The sequence below is a fragment of the Diceros bicornis genome, chromosome 13 (genome assembly GCF_020826845.1).
Source record: "Diceros bicornis minor isolate mBicDic1 chromosome 13, mDicBic1.mat.cur, whole genome shotgun sequence".
In the NCBI taxonomy this organism is placed as follows: Eukaryota; Metazoa; Chordata; class Mammalia; order Perissodactyla; family Rhinocerotidae; genus Diceros; species Diceros bicornis.
The window spans coordinates 39,566,605-39,584,228 of NC_080752.1; the positions used below are offsets into that span (position 1 = coordinate 39,566,605).

At 41.4% G+C, this 17,624-nt stretch overlaps 2 protein-coding genes across 3 annotated transcripts in view; one reads left to right on the top strand and one right to left on the bottom strand.

Annotated features, from left to right (window-relative positions):
* Positions 1 to 590: 590 nt before the first annotated feature.
* Positions 591 to 2,476, bottom strand: TEX46 (testis expressed 46). The gene is made up of 2 exons (XM_058551939.1): positions 2,285 to 2,476; positions 591 to 788 (listed from the first exon to the last, which is right to left on the bottom strand). Exons 1-2 carry the CDS (start codon positions 2,474 to 2,476, stop codon positions 591 to 593), a joined length of 390 nt encoding a protein of 129 aa, XP_058407922.1.
* Positions 2,477 to 7,208: 4,732 nt separating this feature from the next.
* Positions 7,209 to 17,624, top strand: part of KDM1A (lysine demethylase 1A) — a 59,274-nt gene continuing 48,858 nt past the window's right edge. For both annotated transcript variants that reach the window (XM_058553184.1, XM_058553185.1), the window contains exons 1-2: positions 7,209 to 7,656; positions 15,121 to 15,286. In XM_058553184.1, the coding sequence (XP_058409167.1) occupies positions 7,291 to 7,656; positions 15,121 to 15,286 (532 nt within the window). In that variant the 5' untranslated portion in view covers positions 7,209 to 7,290. The remainder of the gene's footprint in view (positions 7,657 to 15,120; positions 15,287 to 17,624) is intronic.

The following is a 17,624-nucleotide window of genomic DNA, read 5'->3' on the forward strand; positions in this document are numbered from 1 at the left end:
CTATGGCCAATATTACAAAGGTAGCAGACTAGTGACTGATGTTTAGGATACTCTGGCATAGGGTATGAAGCATGTGAGGGGGAAAAAAGGGGGAAGAAGGCTGGAAAGGGGGTCAGATCATGGAAGGCCTGAACACCACAGTAAGGAGTGTGGCTTTTATTCTGTCAACCATGGCAAGGCGTTAACTCAAGAACAGGCGATGAACGTGCCCAGAGCCGAGCTCGGCTGGGCTCGCTCTGGCCTCTGAGTGCAGGGTGAGGGGGAGACTGGAGGCCGGGACAGCACTGGGGAGGCCGTTGTAAGACTCAAGGTGAACAGGTATAGGGCCCTGGACCACGGTCAAGGTGGTCCAACTGAAAGAAAGGAAGGGCTAGATTCTAGAGCCCCCGTCAGGTGTGTCCTAGGGTGCTATCTGGCTGACCTGGGGAGGACAGATTTCTTTTCCAGAGGTGACCAACCTTTCAGCCTCCAGTCCTCCAATCCTCCTCTCCAGCGTTGTTTACTCAGAAAATTCAATAGTCTCTGACTGGGTTTTACTGAGTAAAGGTAACATCAGAAGAGGCCGGCCCACCCCAGTCTCTCCGACCTCGTTAGGGGGAATTGGAAGTGCAATCAGAGAAGATGGAGAAAATCGACTCATGCTTCCTGATTCTGTGTCTCCCCGTGGGAAAAGTCCGCCGTCGGCCTGACCTCTTGTGGCGATCCATTTTATTCCATACGATGAACATCTGATTTTCTAAGACCTTCAGCTTCATTTCACTGAACATAAGCCGTTCAAGGATCTTGTCCTGGAGGGCAAAGCACGTGTGCAGTCTCTCCACTTCTTTTGTGCTCATGACGTTACCGTAGGGTTTGGCTTCCGGGGTCTTTGATTTCTCTGCCTTTTCCTAAACTCCTCACCACCACGAAAAGAGGAAAAGTTGGTTAATACGATAATCCCTTGCCATGCCAGGTGATTTATAAACATCACCTTAATTGATTCTCACAATCAGCCTGCGAGGAGAGCATCTTTGCAGCATTGTGTGGATGAGAGAATTGGGGCCCTGTGAGGGAAGGTCCCTTTCTCAGCATCACCCAGCCTGTGAGAGAGCCCCCAAACTCCCAGGACCCACAGTTGCCTTTGGTTCGTAGGAATAAATGAAATAGCCCGCTAATCTGCTCTCACAGAAGACATAAAACCCTCAACCCAAATGTGTCTGTCTGTAGAGCTTGTGCTTTTCCCAATGTGCCTCTCTGAGGGTTTCGTCACGCCTCATGAAATCTCCAACTTCCAAGCCTCGGTGGTCTCATGACATGCTCTAATCTCTATAATCCTCATCTGCCCCCGACACGTTTAATAATAACAAACTTAATTTTTTTCTTTTTGGATTCAGCGACAAACTCCTGGTCTTTAAAATCATTTAAAAAATAAATATTTCAGACATCCAAAAAACGGTAAATATTACAACAAAGACCCAAGTTCTCACACCAGCTTAAGAAATATCACAAATGTAATTGAAGTCCCCTGTGGATCCCTGTCCTAGAATGTTCCCCTCCCTCCCTGAACCTCATCTCAACTGCAATCCTGAATTTCGTATTTATTTTCTCTATGCATTTCTCTATACCAGTAGTTCTCAATGGGAGGCAATTTTGCTCTTCCCAGGGGACATTTGGCAATGTCTGGAGACATTTTGGTTGTCACAAAAGGGGTGAGGGGTGCTATTGGCATCGTGTGGGCGGCGGCCAGGGATGCTGCTCAACATCCTACAATGCACAGGGCAGTCCTCACAACAAAGAATTATGTGGCCCAAAATATCAGTCGTGTGGAGGTTGAGAAGTCCTGCCTTAATATACTTTCACTGTACATATGCATCCAGAAACAAGGCAGGATATTGTTTTGTATGTTTTTTAACTTTATATAAAAGACGTCATACTCTAGGTACATGTCTGCTATCTTCATTATTCTATTTGAGATGTATCTATGTTATACATGTATGTTTAGTTCATCCATTTTAATTTTTTCCGGTTTAAAGTGGTTGTTACTGTTGCCAAAGCGTGTTAACGTCAAACATGAAGTAGGAGAGTCTGGGATGGTCCCTATTTACACCGAGGCAGCTGAAGCCTTGTGAAGGAAGTGCTGCGTCCTCCAACACTCAGGAGGGGGCTGCAGGACAGGGCTTAGACCAGAGTCATGGATCCCTGAGTCTTGCTCCATTATCCTGACGTCTACTCTGTCTCCCCACCCCACAATCTAGCTGGAAATATCCCACCACCCTCAGCTGAAGCTAAGGCCCCTCTTGCTCACCTGCTGGGGCTCTGAGGGGGTAAGCTTGAGTTCATACTTGACCAGCCAGTTGCTAAGCAACAGCAGAAGGAATAGGAACCCAAAAAAAGCTGCCTTATAGCTGATCAGCCAAGCCACCAATGCTCCTATGGTGCCTGAGGAAGCAAGTATTCCATGCAGAGTTCTAAAAAGAGACATTAGTTCCCCCAGCATTTTGGCTTGGAGGCACCCGGGCCCCAAGACCCTGCCTCAGTGCCCCTTCTAGGACAGTTGCCCTCCATGACAAGAGTCGTGGCTGCCGCCGCCTCTGGGTTATAACCAACTCCCCTCCCCCAGCTGCCGCATAACAATATTAACTACTCCTATGTGTTAGGCAGCCACTATGTGCTGGACTTTGACAGACAGTTTGTAAGCATCGCCTCACGTTGTCCTCACAACAGCCAGGTGATGTAGGCCTTAGTGATACTTCATTCATTCAACAGTACTTCTGGGCCTAGTCACTGGGAGTAAAATGGCCAGCACCACAAAGCCCCTACTCTCATAGTGAGGGAGACTGCAAAGAAAAATTATCCAAAATTTGAAAATAAGGCCAAAAGATTCTCGTTCACAGTCATACTAGAAGGTTATCTAACTGGCCCACCTGTTGGTCACCTGATGCTTTAGGGGAAGGTAACTTTGACTTACTATTTAATATGATTAGGGTTTTGACTCTGTAAAGTCAGATGCTAACTTTTAAAAAAATGGATAAGTTGCTCTAGAAATTCCGCTTCTGGGTATATAGCCAAAAGAATTGAAAGCAGGGTCTTCAAGAGATATTTGTACACCCATTTTCATAGCAGCAATATTCACAATAGCCAGAAGATGGAAGCAACCCCAAAATCCATCAACTGATGAATGGATAAACAAAATGTTGTATATACATACAATGGGAATTATTTAGCCTTAAAAAAGGAAGGAAATTCTGACACCTGCTACAACATGGATGAACTTTGAGGAGATTATGCTAAGTGAAATAAGCCAGTTACAAAAAGACAAAAGCTGTTTAATTCCATTAAAATGAGATATCTAGGGCCAGCCCTGTGGCTTAGCGGTTAAGTGCGCGCGCTCCGCTACTGGCGGCCCGGGTTTGGATCCTGGGCGCGCACCGACACACCGCTTCTCCGGCCATGCTGAGGCCGCGTCCCACATACAGCAACTAGAAGGATGTGCAGCTATGACATACAACTATCTACTGGGGCTTTGGGGAAAAAATAAATAAATAAAATTATTAAATAAATAAATAAATAAATAAATGAGATACCTAGAGTGGTCAAATTTATGGAGACAGAAAGTAGAATGGTGGTTGCCAGGGGTTGGGGGCAGAAGGGAATGAGTTGTTGTTTAATGGGTACAGAGTTTTATAAGATGAAAAGAGTTCTGGAGATTGTACAATCATGTGAACGTACTTAACACTAGTGAACTGCACATTTAAAAATGGTTAAGATGATAAATTTTATGTTATGTGTATTTTACCTCAATTTTAAAAATTGAGATGAATTAGTTATTTCTGGGGGAAAAATGGATAAGTTGCCAATGATTTTTTTTTTTGGCAAATAGATGCAAATGAGTTCTGTTGGATAGAAAAGATAAGCCCCCCAAAAGTTTACAGTTTTATGGCCTTATAGGACATTAACCATTTTTTTTCTTATTTAACTTTGCAATCTTATTCCAGCATTCTGTTTTCCACTGACCAGTGACTATATATCAGTTTCTCATATTTTCTTTCGAACCAGCTTTATCATCCTGCTGGCTCTCTCAATAATGAGTTAAATAAATCTTTGATATATGCTCACTATTTTGTATGGGAGTTTTCTTTATGTTCAAATGTCAATTTTAATGGCTATGATATTCTAATATATTCAATTAGTCACCACTTGTTGGGCCTTTAAGTTAGTTCTCTTTTATTGTTATTATGTATAGCCCGAGATAAACACTATTGAAGTTAAATCTTCGTACACATACTTACATATTTCCCTAGGATATCTTCCTAATGGGGAATTGCTGGGTCAAAGGATACATATATTCTAAAAATCTAATTTTATTTATTTATTTTTTTGGCGAGGGAGATTGGCCATGTGCTAACATTCGTTGCCAATCTTCCTCTTTTTGCTAAGGAAGATTGTCCCTGAGCTAACATCTGTGCCCATCTTCCTCTGTTTTGTATGTGGGATGCCGCCACAGCATGGCTTGATCTGCAGTGTGTGGGTCCATGCCTGGGATCTGAACCTTCAAACCCTGGGCTGCCAAAGCAGAGCACGTGAACTTAACCACTACACCATCAGGCCAGCCCCTCTAAAAATCTAATTTTAAATTTTATCAGGGGCCAGCCCAGCGGTGCTAGGAGGTTAAGTGCACGTGCTCCGCTTCAGCAGCCCAGGGTTCTGGGGTTCAGATCCCTGGCGTGCGCTGATGCATTGCTGGTCAAGCCATGCTGTGGCAGTGTCCCATATAAAGTAGAGGAAGTAGAGAAAGATGGGCACAGATGTTAGCTCTGGGCCAATCTTCCTCAGCAAAAAAAGAGGAGGATTGGCATCAGATGTTAGCTCAGGGTTGATCTTCCTCACGCACACACAAAAAAGAAAATAATAAATTTTGTCAAATTATTAAATGTGCAAACCAGTTAGATAGAAGTACAGTGTTTAAAACAAACAAGCTTCCATCTCCTGTGTCACCCTTCCTCACCCTCACATTCTACGACTCAGACAACCAATTCCAACTCTTCTAGCTGTTTCTTCTGATATTTATCTTCATATGTCTAAATAGTATGTTTACACTGTTATTTCTGGATTTCTCAATTTTGACATTATATATTATCTTTTTATGATGGAAGATGAGGATTCAGCTGCCAGGTAGAACCTCCCCCATTCCCACTTCGTCCCCCCTCCCATAAAGCCCTCTCCTCCCTGTCCTCCACAAACTTTCTCTTTTCTCCATTCTTTCAATAAAATTCTATCACTTTGGTTAAAATAATATTCATTGCTTATGTTAGCATGGCCATGTAGTCACAGCCAAGTCCTAAGTTGTACTATGATAACACTTTCTTGCACAGCTTCTGGTTTTCCTGGGCTTACCTGCCTCTTTTTTTCTGTTTGCTTAGCTTTAAAAAAAATAATTCAACTTCACTGAAGTACAATTGACCTAAAATAGAATATACCTATTTTACGTGTATAGTTCAATAATTTTTTACTCATGTATATACCACCCCAGTCAAGATATGAAACATTTCCATCACTCCCAGCAGGTTCTCTCCTGCTCTTTTGCAGTCAGCCCCGACCCTCCTCCCAGGCAACCACTGATTGGATTCTATCACTAGAAATTAGTTTTTCCAGTTCTTGAACTTCATGTAAATGGAGTCATTTTTTGAAAATTATACTTTGAAGAGACAGACATGTAAAAAATTACAGTTCTGTGTCATAAGCAGAAATAAGCTTGAAGAACACAGCCCTGTTCCAGCGTTGGGTCAGTGAAGCAGTCCTTGAAGAATTAAAAGAATTCCATTACCACCATCAGAAGCATTGAAAAGAATTAACCCGGTATAGAAAGAGATGTTCTGTATGTGTGTGGGGTGGGGGCGGGGGGCGGCATAGGGAGTGGGAGGAGGTGCGAGTGAGGCAGCCCGAACTGGGAGGGGGTCCAGAGGGAAGGAAGAGCATAAACAAAACCCTGGAGGCAAGAGCAATCCCGTTTGGATTCATATCTGGATTTCCTAACTTCTGTCCATTTGATCACCACCAAACTCATTTGCTCTTGTGGGGGAAGAGGGAGAATCCCTCTCTGCCCTTTCCCTTAAGGTTCTTATGGCTGGCCAAATAATTAACAAGACATGTTAGCAGGAGAAAATAAAACCAAGTTTAATAACATGTATACATGGGACAAACCAGGGATACTGCGTTTCTCAACACAATAGCAGAAATTCTTGTCTTAAATGCCATGTTCAGCCAATGACAAAGGAGGATGTTGGGGGTGGGGGGAGTCAGTTACAGGAGATTACCACTAAATCACAGTAAACAAGAGTAAGGTTATTATGCAGATTTAAGGCCTCACTTTCCACATTGGTAAGTTTCTAGAAATGAGGTCATCCCCCTTCTTTCCAAGACAGAGAGGGAGATACCTTTACAAATGGAGATTTCCCTTATAAATGTAAATGTTTGGTAACTCCTCGCAGGGCCCTCCAGAGAATGTGGCCAGAGAGACAGAACTTCCAATAAGATGGGCTTGTTGGTGCCTTTCCTATTGTAACATCTATTTTACATTATATTACAGCCATCAGATAGAAGATCTGTTCCAGGAAGGAGTTACTATGTCAAATTCTTTAGGCAGGTAGTAGGGGAGGTCAAATGTCCGTCAGAGAAAAAAATCAAGGTAAAGGGATATATTTCAGGGTGGCCAAATCTTGATCTCCCACACTCTCCAAGATTTCCCAAGTCCAAGCAGGACGATGACGAATAAATAAGATGATCTACCGGTTACGTTTCAGTGTTTTCCTCTCACGACACTGTAAGCTCTTTGAAAGCAAGAACTTCATAATTAAACCCTTGTCACGTAGTCAGCATTAATAAGTATTGGTCGAATTGACGGATGAGTAGGTGAATGAATGAATGAGTGAGTGAATGAATGAATTTACGAACTCATGCAAGTCCGTGGAGGAAACGGTCGCCCTCGGAGGTGCGGTCTGGCCCAGAAGCCCTAGGGCCTGGACGGTGCTGGGGCCCACCCTGACGGCCAAGGAGACGCTCTAGGAAAGCAGCGCGCTCTTTGCCACGGCGCCGCTCTAGCCGCGAGGACGCCGCTCTATGGCGGCGGGGGAGGGCGGGGCCGTGGGCGGCTCGGGCCTTTTTGTCTGGGCGCTGCGGGAGCGCGCTCGGCGCGTGCGTGCGCGGCGGCGGTTGGCGGCGCGTGGACTGTGTGAAGTGAGGCGAGGCGGCTGCGGCCCCACGGACCGACGGACCGAGCGGCCCCTGCGGCCGTCGGCGGCCAGGCGGCCGGAGATGTTGTCTGGGAAGAAGGCGGCGGCAGCGGCGGCGGCGGCGGCGGCGGCGGCGGCGGCGGCGGCGGCCGCCGGGTCGGAGGCTGGCGCCGGGGCAGCGGGCGGCGCGGAGAACGGCTCAGAGGTGGCCGCGCCGCCCGCGGGCCTGTCGGGCCCTGCCGAGGCCGGACCGGGGGCGGCGGGGGAGCGCACCCCGCGCAAGAAGGAGCCTCCGCGGGCCTCGCCCCCCGGAGGCCTGGCCGAGCCGCCGGGGTCCGCCGGGCCTCAAGCCGGGCCTACCGTGGTCCCTGGATCTGCGACCCCCATGGAGACGGGGATCGCGGAGACTCCGGAGGGGCGACGGACCAGCCGGCGCAAGCGGGCGAAGGTGAGCCCGATCCCCGCCCTCAAACCGCAGATCCCGGGGCCTGGCTTCCCCGAGGTCGTCCAGCCTCCGGCACCCCCTGGTGCCCCGGTCTTGGGCCTTGAGCCCCACGCCCACCCAGACCTCCCCAGCGAGTCGGATCTCCACCCACCTCCCCACTGGCGGGATGGGTGGGGTGAGAGAGCGTGGTCTCTGCCCGCGGTGACTGCCCTCTTTGTGCTGGGACCCGCCGTCCTGGGAGGGGGGGTGGATGGGAGGGGTATTTTATTGGTTACCCCACGTACAGCTTTTCGTTTTCTTGCCTGGGAAAAAATGGCTCCCCGACGTGGAGTTATGGTTGGCGTTGTTGGAGAAAGCCCTTGTTTGTCCACAGCTGTCTGGAAGCCGCTCCGCAGTATTACAGAGTTTCAGCGGGGAGGACATCGGGGCTGTAGGGTGATGCTAAAATCATTGCTTTAGCCAGGGAGACGGAAGAGGAAAGAACAATTTATTTTGAGCCCTTGCTGTTTACTAGGAGTTTTCCTCTTTTTCCTTTTCTCTTCAGCGGTCTTTTGGCGTAGAGTTTTACAGATGAGGAAGCTGATTAAGAGGGCTGGTATCAGTTAGTCAAGGTGCAAATACAGGGGGAGAAAAGGATTTATCACAGAGCAGTATATACAGACGATAGGTGCCTCACATCTCTGGGTGCCAGATGCTGTGTTCAGAGTGTCACCAACATTTTATTTTTGCTCAACACCGACAGGCAGGTATTGTCAGCACCATTTTAAGAATGAGTAAACTGAGGCACACAGGTGAAGCAACTTGCCCAGAGTCACACAGCTAAGTAAGTGGTGGGACTGGAATGTAAGCCCTACACTTATGTTGTGATAGGTGTCATCAGCCTCTGAAACAAAGGACCACATGGGACACCAGCAGTGCGCAGGGCACTGGGGCAGTACGGGGGCACAGACTTGAGACTTGGGCCTGTTCTGGAGATTTCATGGTCCAGTTGCAAAAACTGGAAATATATGTGCATATAATTTTTAAGTAAGTATTGTAAATTGTGCTGTTTATATAATTTATGCATATAGTAAGTTTTTTCTCTATATAATTTCTAAGTGGGGCTGCCAAGTCAGTGTGAGGAGCTTCTTGAAATGAAGCTTGACTTGAAATTACGCAGACTGAGAGCCTTGAGATTCAACTTGCCCACTTGAGAGATTTCTCTCCAAGAATAAATATCCCATGCTAAGTAAAAGGAGGAAAGGCTTTTTGGGACTTTTACCAAAGCATGGGTTAGAACAGAGATTGATGATTCCCGATTTTCAGAAATGAAATAGAGGGACTAGTAGGGTCTTTATTTTACTGTTTCAGTGGAAAGTGTGGCCTATGATCATGTGATATTTTGTAGAAACAGGTTTATGGAGATAATTCACATACCATAAAATTTATCATTTTTGAGTATACAATTCAGTGGTTTTTAGCATATTCACCAAGTTGTGCACCAAGCATCACAGTCAATTTTAGGACATCTTCATCACCCCCAAAAGACACCTGTACCATTGGCAGTCACTCCTATGTCCCCTTACCCCCCAACCCCTGGCAACCACTAATCTACTTTCTGCCTCTATGGATTTGCCTATTCTGGACATTTTATATAAATGGGATCATATACTATGTGGCCTTTTGTGTCTGGCTTTAGCGTGTTTTCAACGTTCATCCATGTTGTAGTACTTCCATTCAGTACTTGCTAACTCTATGGCAGAATAATATCCCATTGTGTGGATATAGCACATTTTGTTTATCCATTCATCATTTGATGGACATTTGAGTTGGTTCCACTTTTTGGCTATTATGAATAATGCTGCTGTGAACATTTGTGTACAGATTTTTGTATGAACATACGTTTTTATTTCTTTTGGATATATACCTAGGAGTGGAATTGCTGGATCATATGGTATCTCTGTGTTTTTGAGGAACTGCCAGTTTTCCACAGCAGCCACACCATTTTACATTTGCACTAGCAATGTGCGAGGGTTCCAGTTTCTCCATATCCTTGTTGATACTTGGTACAGTCTCTGTTTTTATTATAGCCATCCTAGTGGATGTGAAGTGGTATCTCATTGTGGTTTTGATATGTATTACCCTAACGACTAATGATATTGAGCATCTTTTCTTGTGCTCGTTGGCCATATCTTCTTTGCTGAAATGTCGATTCAAATCCTTGGCTCATTTTTAAATTGGGTTATTTGTCTTTTTATTGTTGAGTAGTTAGAGTTCTTTATATATGGTGATTACAGAAGTTTTAAATTTCAATGTCCAGTTTATCTATTTTTTTCTTTTGTCCATTTTGCTTTTGGTATTATATCTAAGAAACCATTGCCTAATCCAGTGTCATGAAGATTTATTCCTATGTTTTTTCTAAAAGTTTTATAGATTTAGGTCTATGATAATTTTGGAGTTAATTTTTGTATGTGGTATGAGGTAGGGGTTCAGCCTCATTCTTTTGCATTTGGATATCCACCTGTCCCAGCACAATTTGTTGAAGACTATTCTATTCTCTTCCTCCTTTGAATGGTTGGGACTCTGTTGATTGACTATAAATGTAAAGGTTTATTTCTGAACTCTCAGTTCTATCCCAGTGATAATATATTTCTGTTCTTATGCCAGTACCACACTGTCCTGATTACTATAGCTTTGCAGTAAGTTTTGAAATCGTGAAGTATGAGCTCTCCAACTTTGTTCTTCTTTTTCAAGATTGTTTTGTCTATTTGGTGTCTCTTGTATTTCTATATGGATTTTAGGATCAGTTTATCAGTTTCTGCAAAGAAGGCAGCTGAGAGTCTGATTGGGATTGTGTTGAATCTGTAGATCAATTTGGGACATGCTATAAGATTTCTGTCTTTGTAATTCTCCTGTGTTTATTTTAATTCCTCTTATCCATTGGATTAGCTTTGAAACTCTCAAAAGAGAAATGGGTTAGGTGTTTCTTTGGGGGAGCAACTAGAAAGTAAGGAACTAGAGAAACTGACCTATTCATAGCCAGTCGTAAGAGCCAGAGGAAACAAATCTCAAGGGATAGAATATGCATTAAAGGAGTGAAAAGCAAGCCGAGTCCAGTGTAGACAGGCCTTGCTTCAAGAACTTCTGAGGTGTATGCAATGGATATATCTATATTTTATGGCCTGGGAGCTTATTCAGTTTTGGGGACCCCCTTTTTAAAAATTTCATATATGTGTGTGTGTGTACACACACACTTATGTAATCAAAATTAAGTTCAGAGTATTGGAAGAAGTCTATGCAGTTGGGGATCCCTGTAGCTTAAGCTTTGTTAGTTTCAGAATAAATTCACCTCTGAGTGTGTATGCTAACATTATGGCAAAATATTTAAGGTTTGAAATTGATAAATTGGGTTGGGACTTCAGTAACACCACACAACTTCAGGAATTGTGGCTTTGAGCTGGGCCTTGGAAAAGGGCAGAATTTAGAAAAGTATTCTGGAAAAGGATGGACTTTTGGAGTTATTGTTCTTCCTGTGATTCATTTTCCTCAGGAAAATAAACCCTGCCTTGTAAGGTTATTAGGTTTAGATATTAAGTAAACCAAATGCTTAATGCAGTGTCTGGCATGTAGTAAGTAGGTGGCCAGTCATTAAGTACCAACAGTGGAGAAAAGGAAGTGAAAAATGCTTGGAATGTAATACAGAGTGGTTTGAAAAGCAACAAGGAGTCCAGAGTGGACAACTGAACGTTGGGAACAATGGGCAAATGAATTTAATTGGAAATGAGGTTTTTCTAGGAGCAAGATAATTAGAGGGATCAGTAGTGTTCTGGTTGTAGAGTTGTATCTAGGTTGTAGAGAGCCAAACACCTAGATCTGTGCTGTCCAGTATGGTAGCCACTAGGCACATATGGCTTTTGAGCACTTACCATGTGGCTGGTACAACTGAGGAGACTGATTTTTTAAATTTAATTTAAACTTAAATAGCCACATGGTAAGTGCTCAGATTGCCACATGTCGCTCGTGCTACCTTATTGGAAGCACATGCAGAACATTTCCATTATCACAGAAAATTCTGTAAGACAGCACTGTACTAGACTGTGAAGTGCAGACCATAAGTGCTATGAGAATTCAGAGAAAGGAAAGACATATTTGTAAATTTGAAATAGTTAGGGAGTAATTTGCAGAGGAGGTGGGCCTTGAATTTTAGGGATTGGATTAACAGAAAAAGGTGGGGGTAGCTTTTAGGGAGTTTAGGGATGGGTAGAACAACAGCATTGAGGATTTTTTGACAAGTGTGTTTGAAAATGATTAGAGGTAAATTTGACTAGTTAAAGCCGGAGAGTATATATGCTGGTTTGAAAAATTTGCGTTCATCTGTTAAAGTATCTGAAAATATCATGTATTTGGAAAATTAATCTGGCGTTTGTGCCCTAGGTGAAATAAAAGGAAGAAAGATTAAAACAAAAAAAAAGTATTGGAGCTTTAAAGTGATTGAGAAGTGAATGAATCATTGTAGCAAGGGTGTGGAAGAGAAGGGAGAGACTAGAGATGTAAATTTGAGAGTCATCTGTGTAAAGGTAAGAATAATTACCCTACTGACTCATGTCTGCCTGTTGGGACATCTTTATGTCCTTGATTGTAAGTAGTTGTAGAACCTCAGAAGTCTTGGAGGATTTTACTTAGCGATGAGAGATTCCCAGTCCTTTGTGTTCAATGTATCTATTCCTTCTCTCAGGGGAATAGTTTTTACTTTTTAGAGTTTGTGTGATTCTTTCAGATGTTTTTTAAACTTTTTATTAAGTGGAGAAACTTTTTTACAAAACAAATTTTATGCAAAATACAATACTACTTGCCTGTTTAATTATATTAAGAAGTTTAAATTTATAACATTTATTTTAGTTGTCAGTCTTTGAGAAAATGAGGCTATTCTGATAGAGCCAAATTTGAGAATGGAGGTTAAGCATAATAGTTGCAGTCTTGTTTCAGCCTCAGAATCCAATTTTATTTCTATATTGTTGATGAAGTATTGTGAAGATCCAGTATGACATACTGTGACTATCCGGTACTCTTTGATAAGTAGTGCAAATGGTTGGGGTATTTTTGTTTTTGAGCTTACCTTGCCATCTCAGGACACTCTCTCAATTGAACAGAGATGGCAGCAGAAATTTCATTCTTAGGTCTACCCAAAATCAAGTTACCTAAGCAGTAATAGTTCATGTGTTGGTGGTCTGTAAAGGATTATGGTTTGATTTAACACGTATGAGTATGTTTTCATTCTTTTTAAAAATACATTTAAAAATTAATAGATGAAATCCCAAAGAATCCTGGAGTTCTGTGGAACACAGTTTTGTTTCTGTTGTTGTTTTTAAATACTACCTGTACATATTCTTGTTCTTACCTGTACGTATTTTTCTAATCTCTTTTTTTTTCCTGAAAACTAAAAACACTCTAGACCAGCCTTTTCCAAGTGTATTCCTTGTTAGTAGTTATTACTTCATCAAAACATTGGATTAAACCATGTTAAAAAGATTGTCGTTGCTGCAAAACTTCCTCAGTACCTTTAATGTGCATTATGACTTCTAGAGGGGGCCTACAAAGAATGCAGTGTTTCCCAAATTTGATCTTGGATTCCTTTTTCCTTCAGAGGGCATAGTGTCTTATGGAACATCCTTTGGGAAAAGCTGAACTGCTGCAGTGGAAAGGATCTTATGGAATGTGTTTGTCTCAGAATTTGCACATTGCCCAGTTCCATAGTAGACACTTGTTAAGTGATTATTGATTGAATGGATAGGATTGATGAGCAGGGGGTTCAAGTACTGAATCTTTGGGGTAGGAAGGGGTCAGGCACTGTTGGGGGCGACTGCGTACTATAAACATATATTACATTTTCTGACCCCTCTCCCTCTTTGAAACATTTTTCCCTCTTTGCCGCGTTTTTTACCCAGGGTCCTGAGGTCTGTTCTTACAGTTTATCTCAGTCAAGTACAATAAAGTTTAGTGTCTACATTTCTGGAAGTTTTGTTGTAAAGTCTCTCTATGAGACGGTCACCTGATCAGGATCTTTTGTTTGCAACTAGTAATTCAGCTTATTAAGGGCAGGGAGACTCTTATTCATAATCGTTTTCTCCGTTGTGCCATACACTCAGTGTTCAGTATTTGATAGAGGAAAGTATTTATTCACATGTTGAATGTGATTCTTAGAGCATGTGTCAGAACTATTCCATTTATCCTTAATTTTTGTTTCCATTTTCTAACCCAGTCCCTATTTTCAATTAAACTCTTACCTCCCCTGGCCACCCACTCCCCTGCCCCTCAAATCCTATGGTCACATCATTAAAAAAAAAGAAAAATATGAAAGCAACCAGCGATCTGGAGCTATTTCAAAGATATTTCTAAAGTTAAAGTAGATTACATTCACTGTAATCCACAAGACTATTCATTTCAGAAATCTAATAAGTTAGGTATGTTATATGTGGAAACTGTGTTGTCTTTGCTCTCTCTTCGCGTCTAATAAGTTATTTTTATTTCATTCATTTTATCTTTTCATTGAATCTGAAATAATTAGTGAGCTGTTGTTTCTGTGGCTTCCTGGAGTCTTTATTAGGGTGGGAGTCACAGTGACAATTTGACAGTGTTTCAAGGTTGATGACTATTTGTAATACCATATTACACGTTTGGCAAACAGGTCCATAATAATCTTCCATATCCTAAGTTGCCTTAGCCCCAATAAAGCATTCACTAAGACTGCTTCCTCTTTCTGCTTATTGCCTGGTTCTCTCGTTTTATAACCTGTGTGAATTAATAGTAAGTCTTGTAGCCTCCATTTCCACATCACTTACTCCTTAATTTGTTGTAATGAGGATTCTTTGCCCTCATCATTAAACTCTCTTAGGTCACCGGTTATTTTATAAGCAAATGTACCTTTTCATAGTTTCAATGTGACTTTTGCCATTTGCAACTTTTATTCCTTGTCCCCACCCTCCTCCCATTTGGTTTCTGAAATTCTTTTGCTTTTTTCCCGTGGAATAGTAATTAGAAGTACAGGCTTGGCATTAAACTGACTTGTTATTCTGGTATCTGTCTTCTGTATTTTTTGCCTAACTGAGGATTATTTTAGTCTTTTATTGAAACTGCCAGTATGTGAACATGATATATACATACATATACATATATATACATAAAAAACATATGTATACACTTTTTTTTTTTTAATTTTAGAAGTTGTAGAGAGCCTCAGAGTCGTTGATCTAAATGTCAGTACTATGATGTGAAAATTACAGATTGGGCTAAATCTGAACTGACACAAGATTGTTTCATGAGAGATTTTGTTTTTAATTATTATTATGAGCTAGCTTGTGCCTTGTTATTTGCTTGTTTCCCTTAAAATGTGAAGTTAAAAAGCAATTCACATTCACTGATGGTTCCAAATTGAGTCCTTGATTTTAGATGTTCACTGTATTTAGTTTTCCTGGTATAATCTCCATATAGGTAGAGTACAGAGAGATGGATGAAAGCTTGGCCAACCTCTCAGAAGATGAGTATTACTCAGAAGAAGAGAGAAATGCTAAAGCAGAGAAGGAAAAGAAGCTTCCCCCACCACCCCCTCAAGCCCCACCTGAGGAAGAAAATGAAAGTGAGCCTGAAGAACCATCTGGTGAGTTGTAGTAACCAACCACAGTTTTCTTTTATCTTAGAAATAAGAATAAATGGATTTATTCCTATTCTGCAGTGTTATTTATGTCTTTCTCTTTGGTTTATACTCTCATATTGGCCATGTGTGTCTTAGTGTGTGTATGTATGCATATATATACACACACACAGATATACATAAATATATGCGTAGTGGCACTGATAGTCTTTTTGTGTGTGTCTGTACATATATAGGAGGAGAGTAAAGAATGGAGGTGAAAGGATAGTGGCAGTATAAGGCAGTTGGAAAGTTGGAGAAAATAAACAATTAGAGAAAACATATAGAAAGCCAAATCCAAAGAACCAAACCTCTCAGTGATAACTTTGATTCAGAATTTAGAGAGAGAATGGTTCAGAAATTACTCTGGCTAAATTTTGCATTTACCACGTGGTTAGATACTTTCTGATAAAACCTTTACAGTGTGGATCAGTTTTGAGAAGGGTCTTTTCCTGGTGAACAAATATATTCTGAGCTCAAAAAGAACAGGCCCAAGTGCCTGTTATTGTTTAGTTATTGAGCCCTCTAATCAAAGAAATGGTATAAGAAAAGGCTATCAAGAGATTGTAAGCTCACACAGTCTTCCTTATGACCTGGAAGGATTATTGGAGTCTGTAGTATTGGTTTCAGAGCTTCAAACATCTTTAAAGAATTGTCACTAACATCCCCTCAGCCTGAGTCCTACTGAGGATACCTGACCAGTCAGGGATACCCTTCTGTTTTGGAGAGACCAAACAAATGTGGAGTCTTAATTTTTCATATCTTCTGCCCTTAATGGCATTTTATTAACTCTTCTTGACTTTGAATTTTTACTAAGTTTTTCTCCTTAAAATACTTGATATTTCCAGTTGCTTCAGGCCTATTCCCCTTAGCAGTTCTTTTAGTCCTGCACCTTTTAAAAACAAAATACTTGTTTCGGACCCCATTTGCTGTATCTTGCATGACTTTCATAGGTACCCAGATGAAGACATACTTCACTTGAGAAGTTTTATCCCTTGTTTTAACCTTTTTTTTTAGGTTTTTCTCCTCTATGATATTATATAAATCACCAGAAGTTATTTTATTTAAAAAAAGAATTAGTACTGATGTATCACTTGAGAGGATTTCAAGTCAGGTGTTGATTTAAACTTAGATTTAGAACTTAGAAAATAGATCTGGCTGAAACTCTCAAAAATAAAAATTTGTAATTTACAGTAATTGTAATAAAGTATAATGAAAGACTACAGTTTGAGAGCCTTTGAAAAAAGATTAGATTCTGGATTCAATTAATCTCAAGAAGCAGGGCTTTTGTAAGAATGGTGTTCCTAAAACTTGTTTCTTAAAATGACTTCTTGGACAGCTCCTTATTGGGAGTGGTATATTACCTTTGGGATTGATGTCCTTGAGGCAAATGTAGCCTTCTCTGTACTTCAGCAACATCTCTGTGTTGATTATTTTTCCTCTTCTTCCTAGTCTTGTACATTTTGCTCTCTTCCTTTCTGTCCTTACCTCCAACTCTTCCCTTGACTCTTCTGTGTTCTTTGATTCTTGCCTTTCTTTTCTTCTACCTGTGCTGTAGACTTGCTAATGAGATACTTGGGAATAATCCCTTTGATAGCTGTCATAGCTCGAGAGGTTGCTCATCTCTTAGTTCACAGGCTCCAAGTATTATTCAGTAGAGGATCTCATATCTCAGATGCTGCCTTTCCCTCTTTTTTTGTGTGGTTGTCAGTGTCTCCAGTAAATAACTGATTTACCATGGATAGGTACCACGTTGATACACACTTTCTTTATCCTCTGGAAATTTTAAACCAAGTCTTAGTATTGGTGTTTTCTTTTTCGTGAAAGAGGCTTTTAATTTTATTTTTCCATAAATTTCAGACACTGTTACCACAAAAAGTAAATATCTTAGCAAAGGGATTTAGGATTTGGGGAATGTCTCTATGCTATTATGTTCTAGTTAATTTTAATCCAGTGGTTTAATTTAAATGTTATCTTAGTATTTTGGGGGAAAGTTAAAGTTTTGTTTCTTAAGTTTAGGATATCGGCAGTGCTCAGAGTTGTGTTGATAACAGCCAAAACTTGCCGATATATTATTTGTGATTATGAAAATAAAGTTATTTTTCTTTTAAAACAGAATAAAAAAAAAAATTCCAGGGTGAATTAGGGAAGTACTTCCTCCAGAAAAGTAGTGGCAACTTATTGGCCTATATAATTTAGAAATAGGTTGGGCCCTGACAGTGAATTATAAAATATTGTCAGTTGAGTTCAAGTATTTAGAAACTGTCCAGAGTTTCCAAATCTCTTGTCTTATCAGAACCAGTTC

Coding starts and splice junctions, on each gene's coding strand:
- TEX46 (XM_058551939.1), bottom strand. CDS start 2,476: ATGCTGGGGGAACTAATGTCTCTTTTTAGAACTCTGCATGGAATACTT. Junction 789..2,284: donor CCCCCTCAGAGCCCCAGCAG/GTGAGCAAGAGG, acceptor TTTGCCCTCCAG/GACAAGATCCTTGAACGGCT.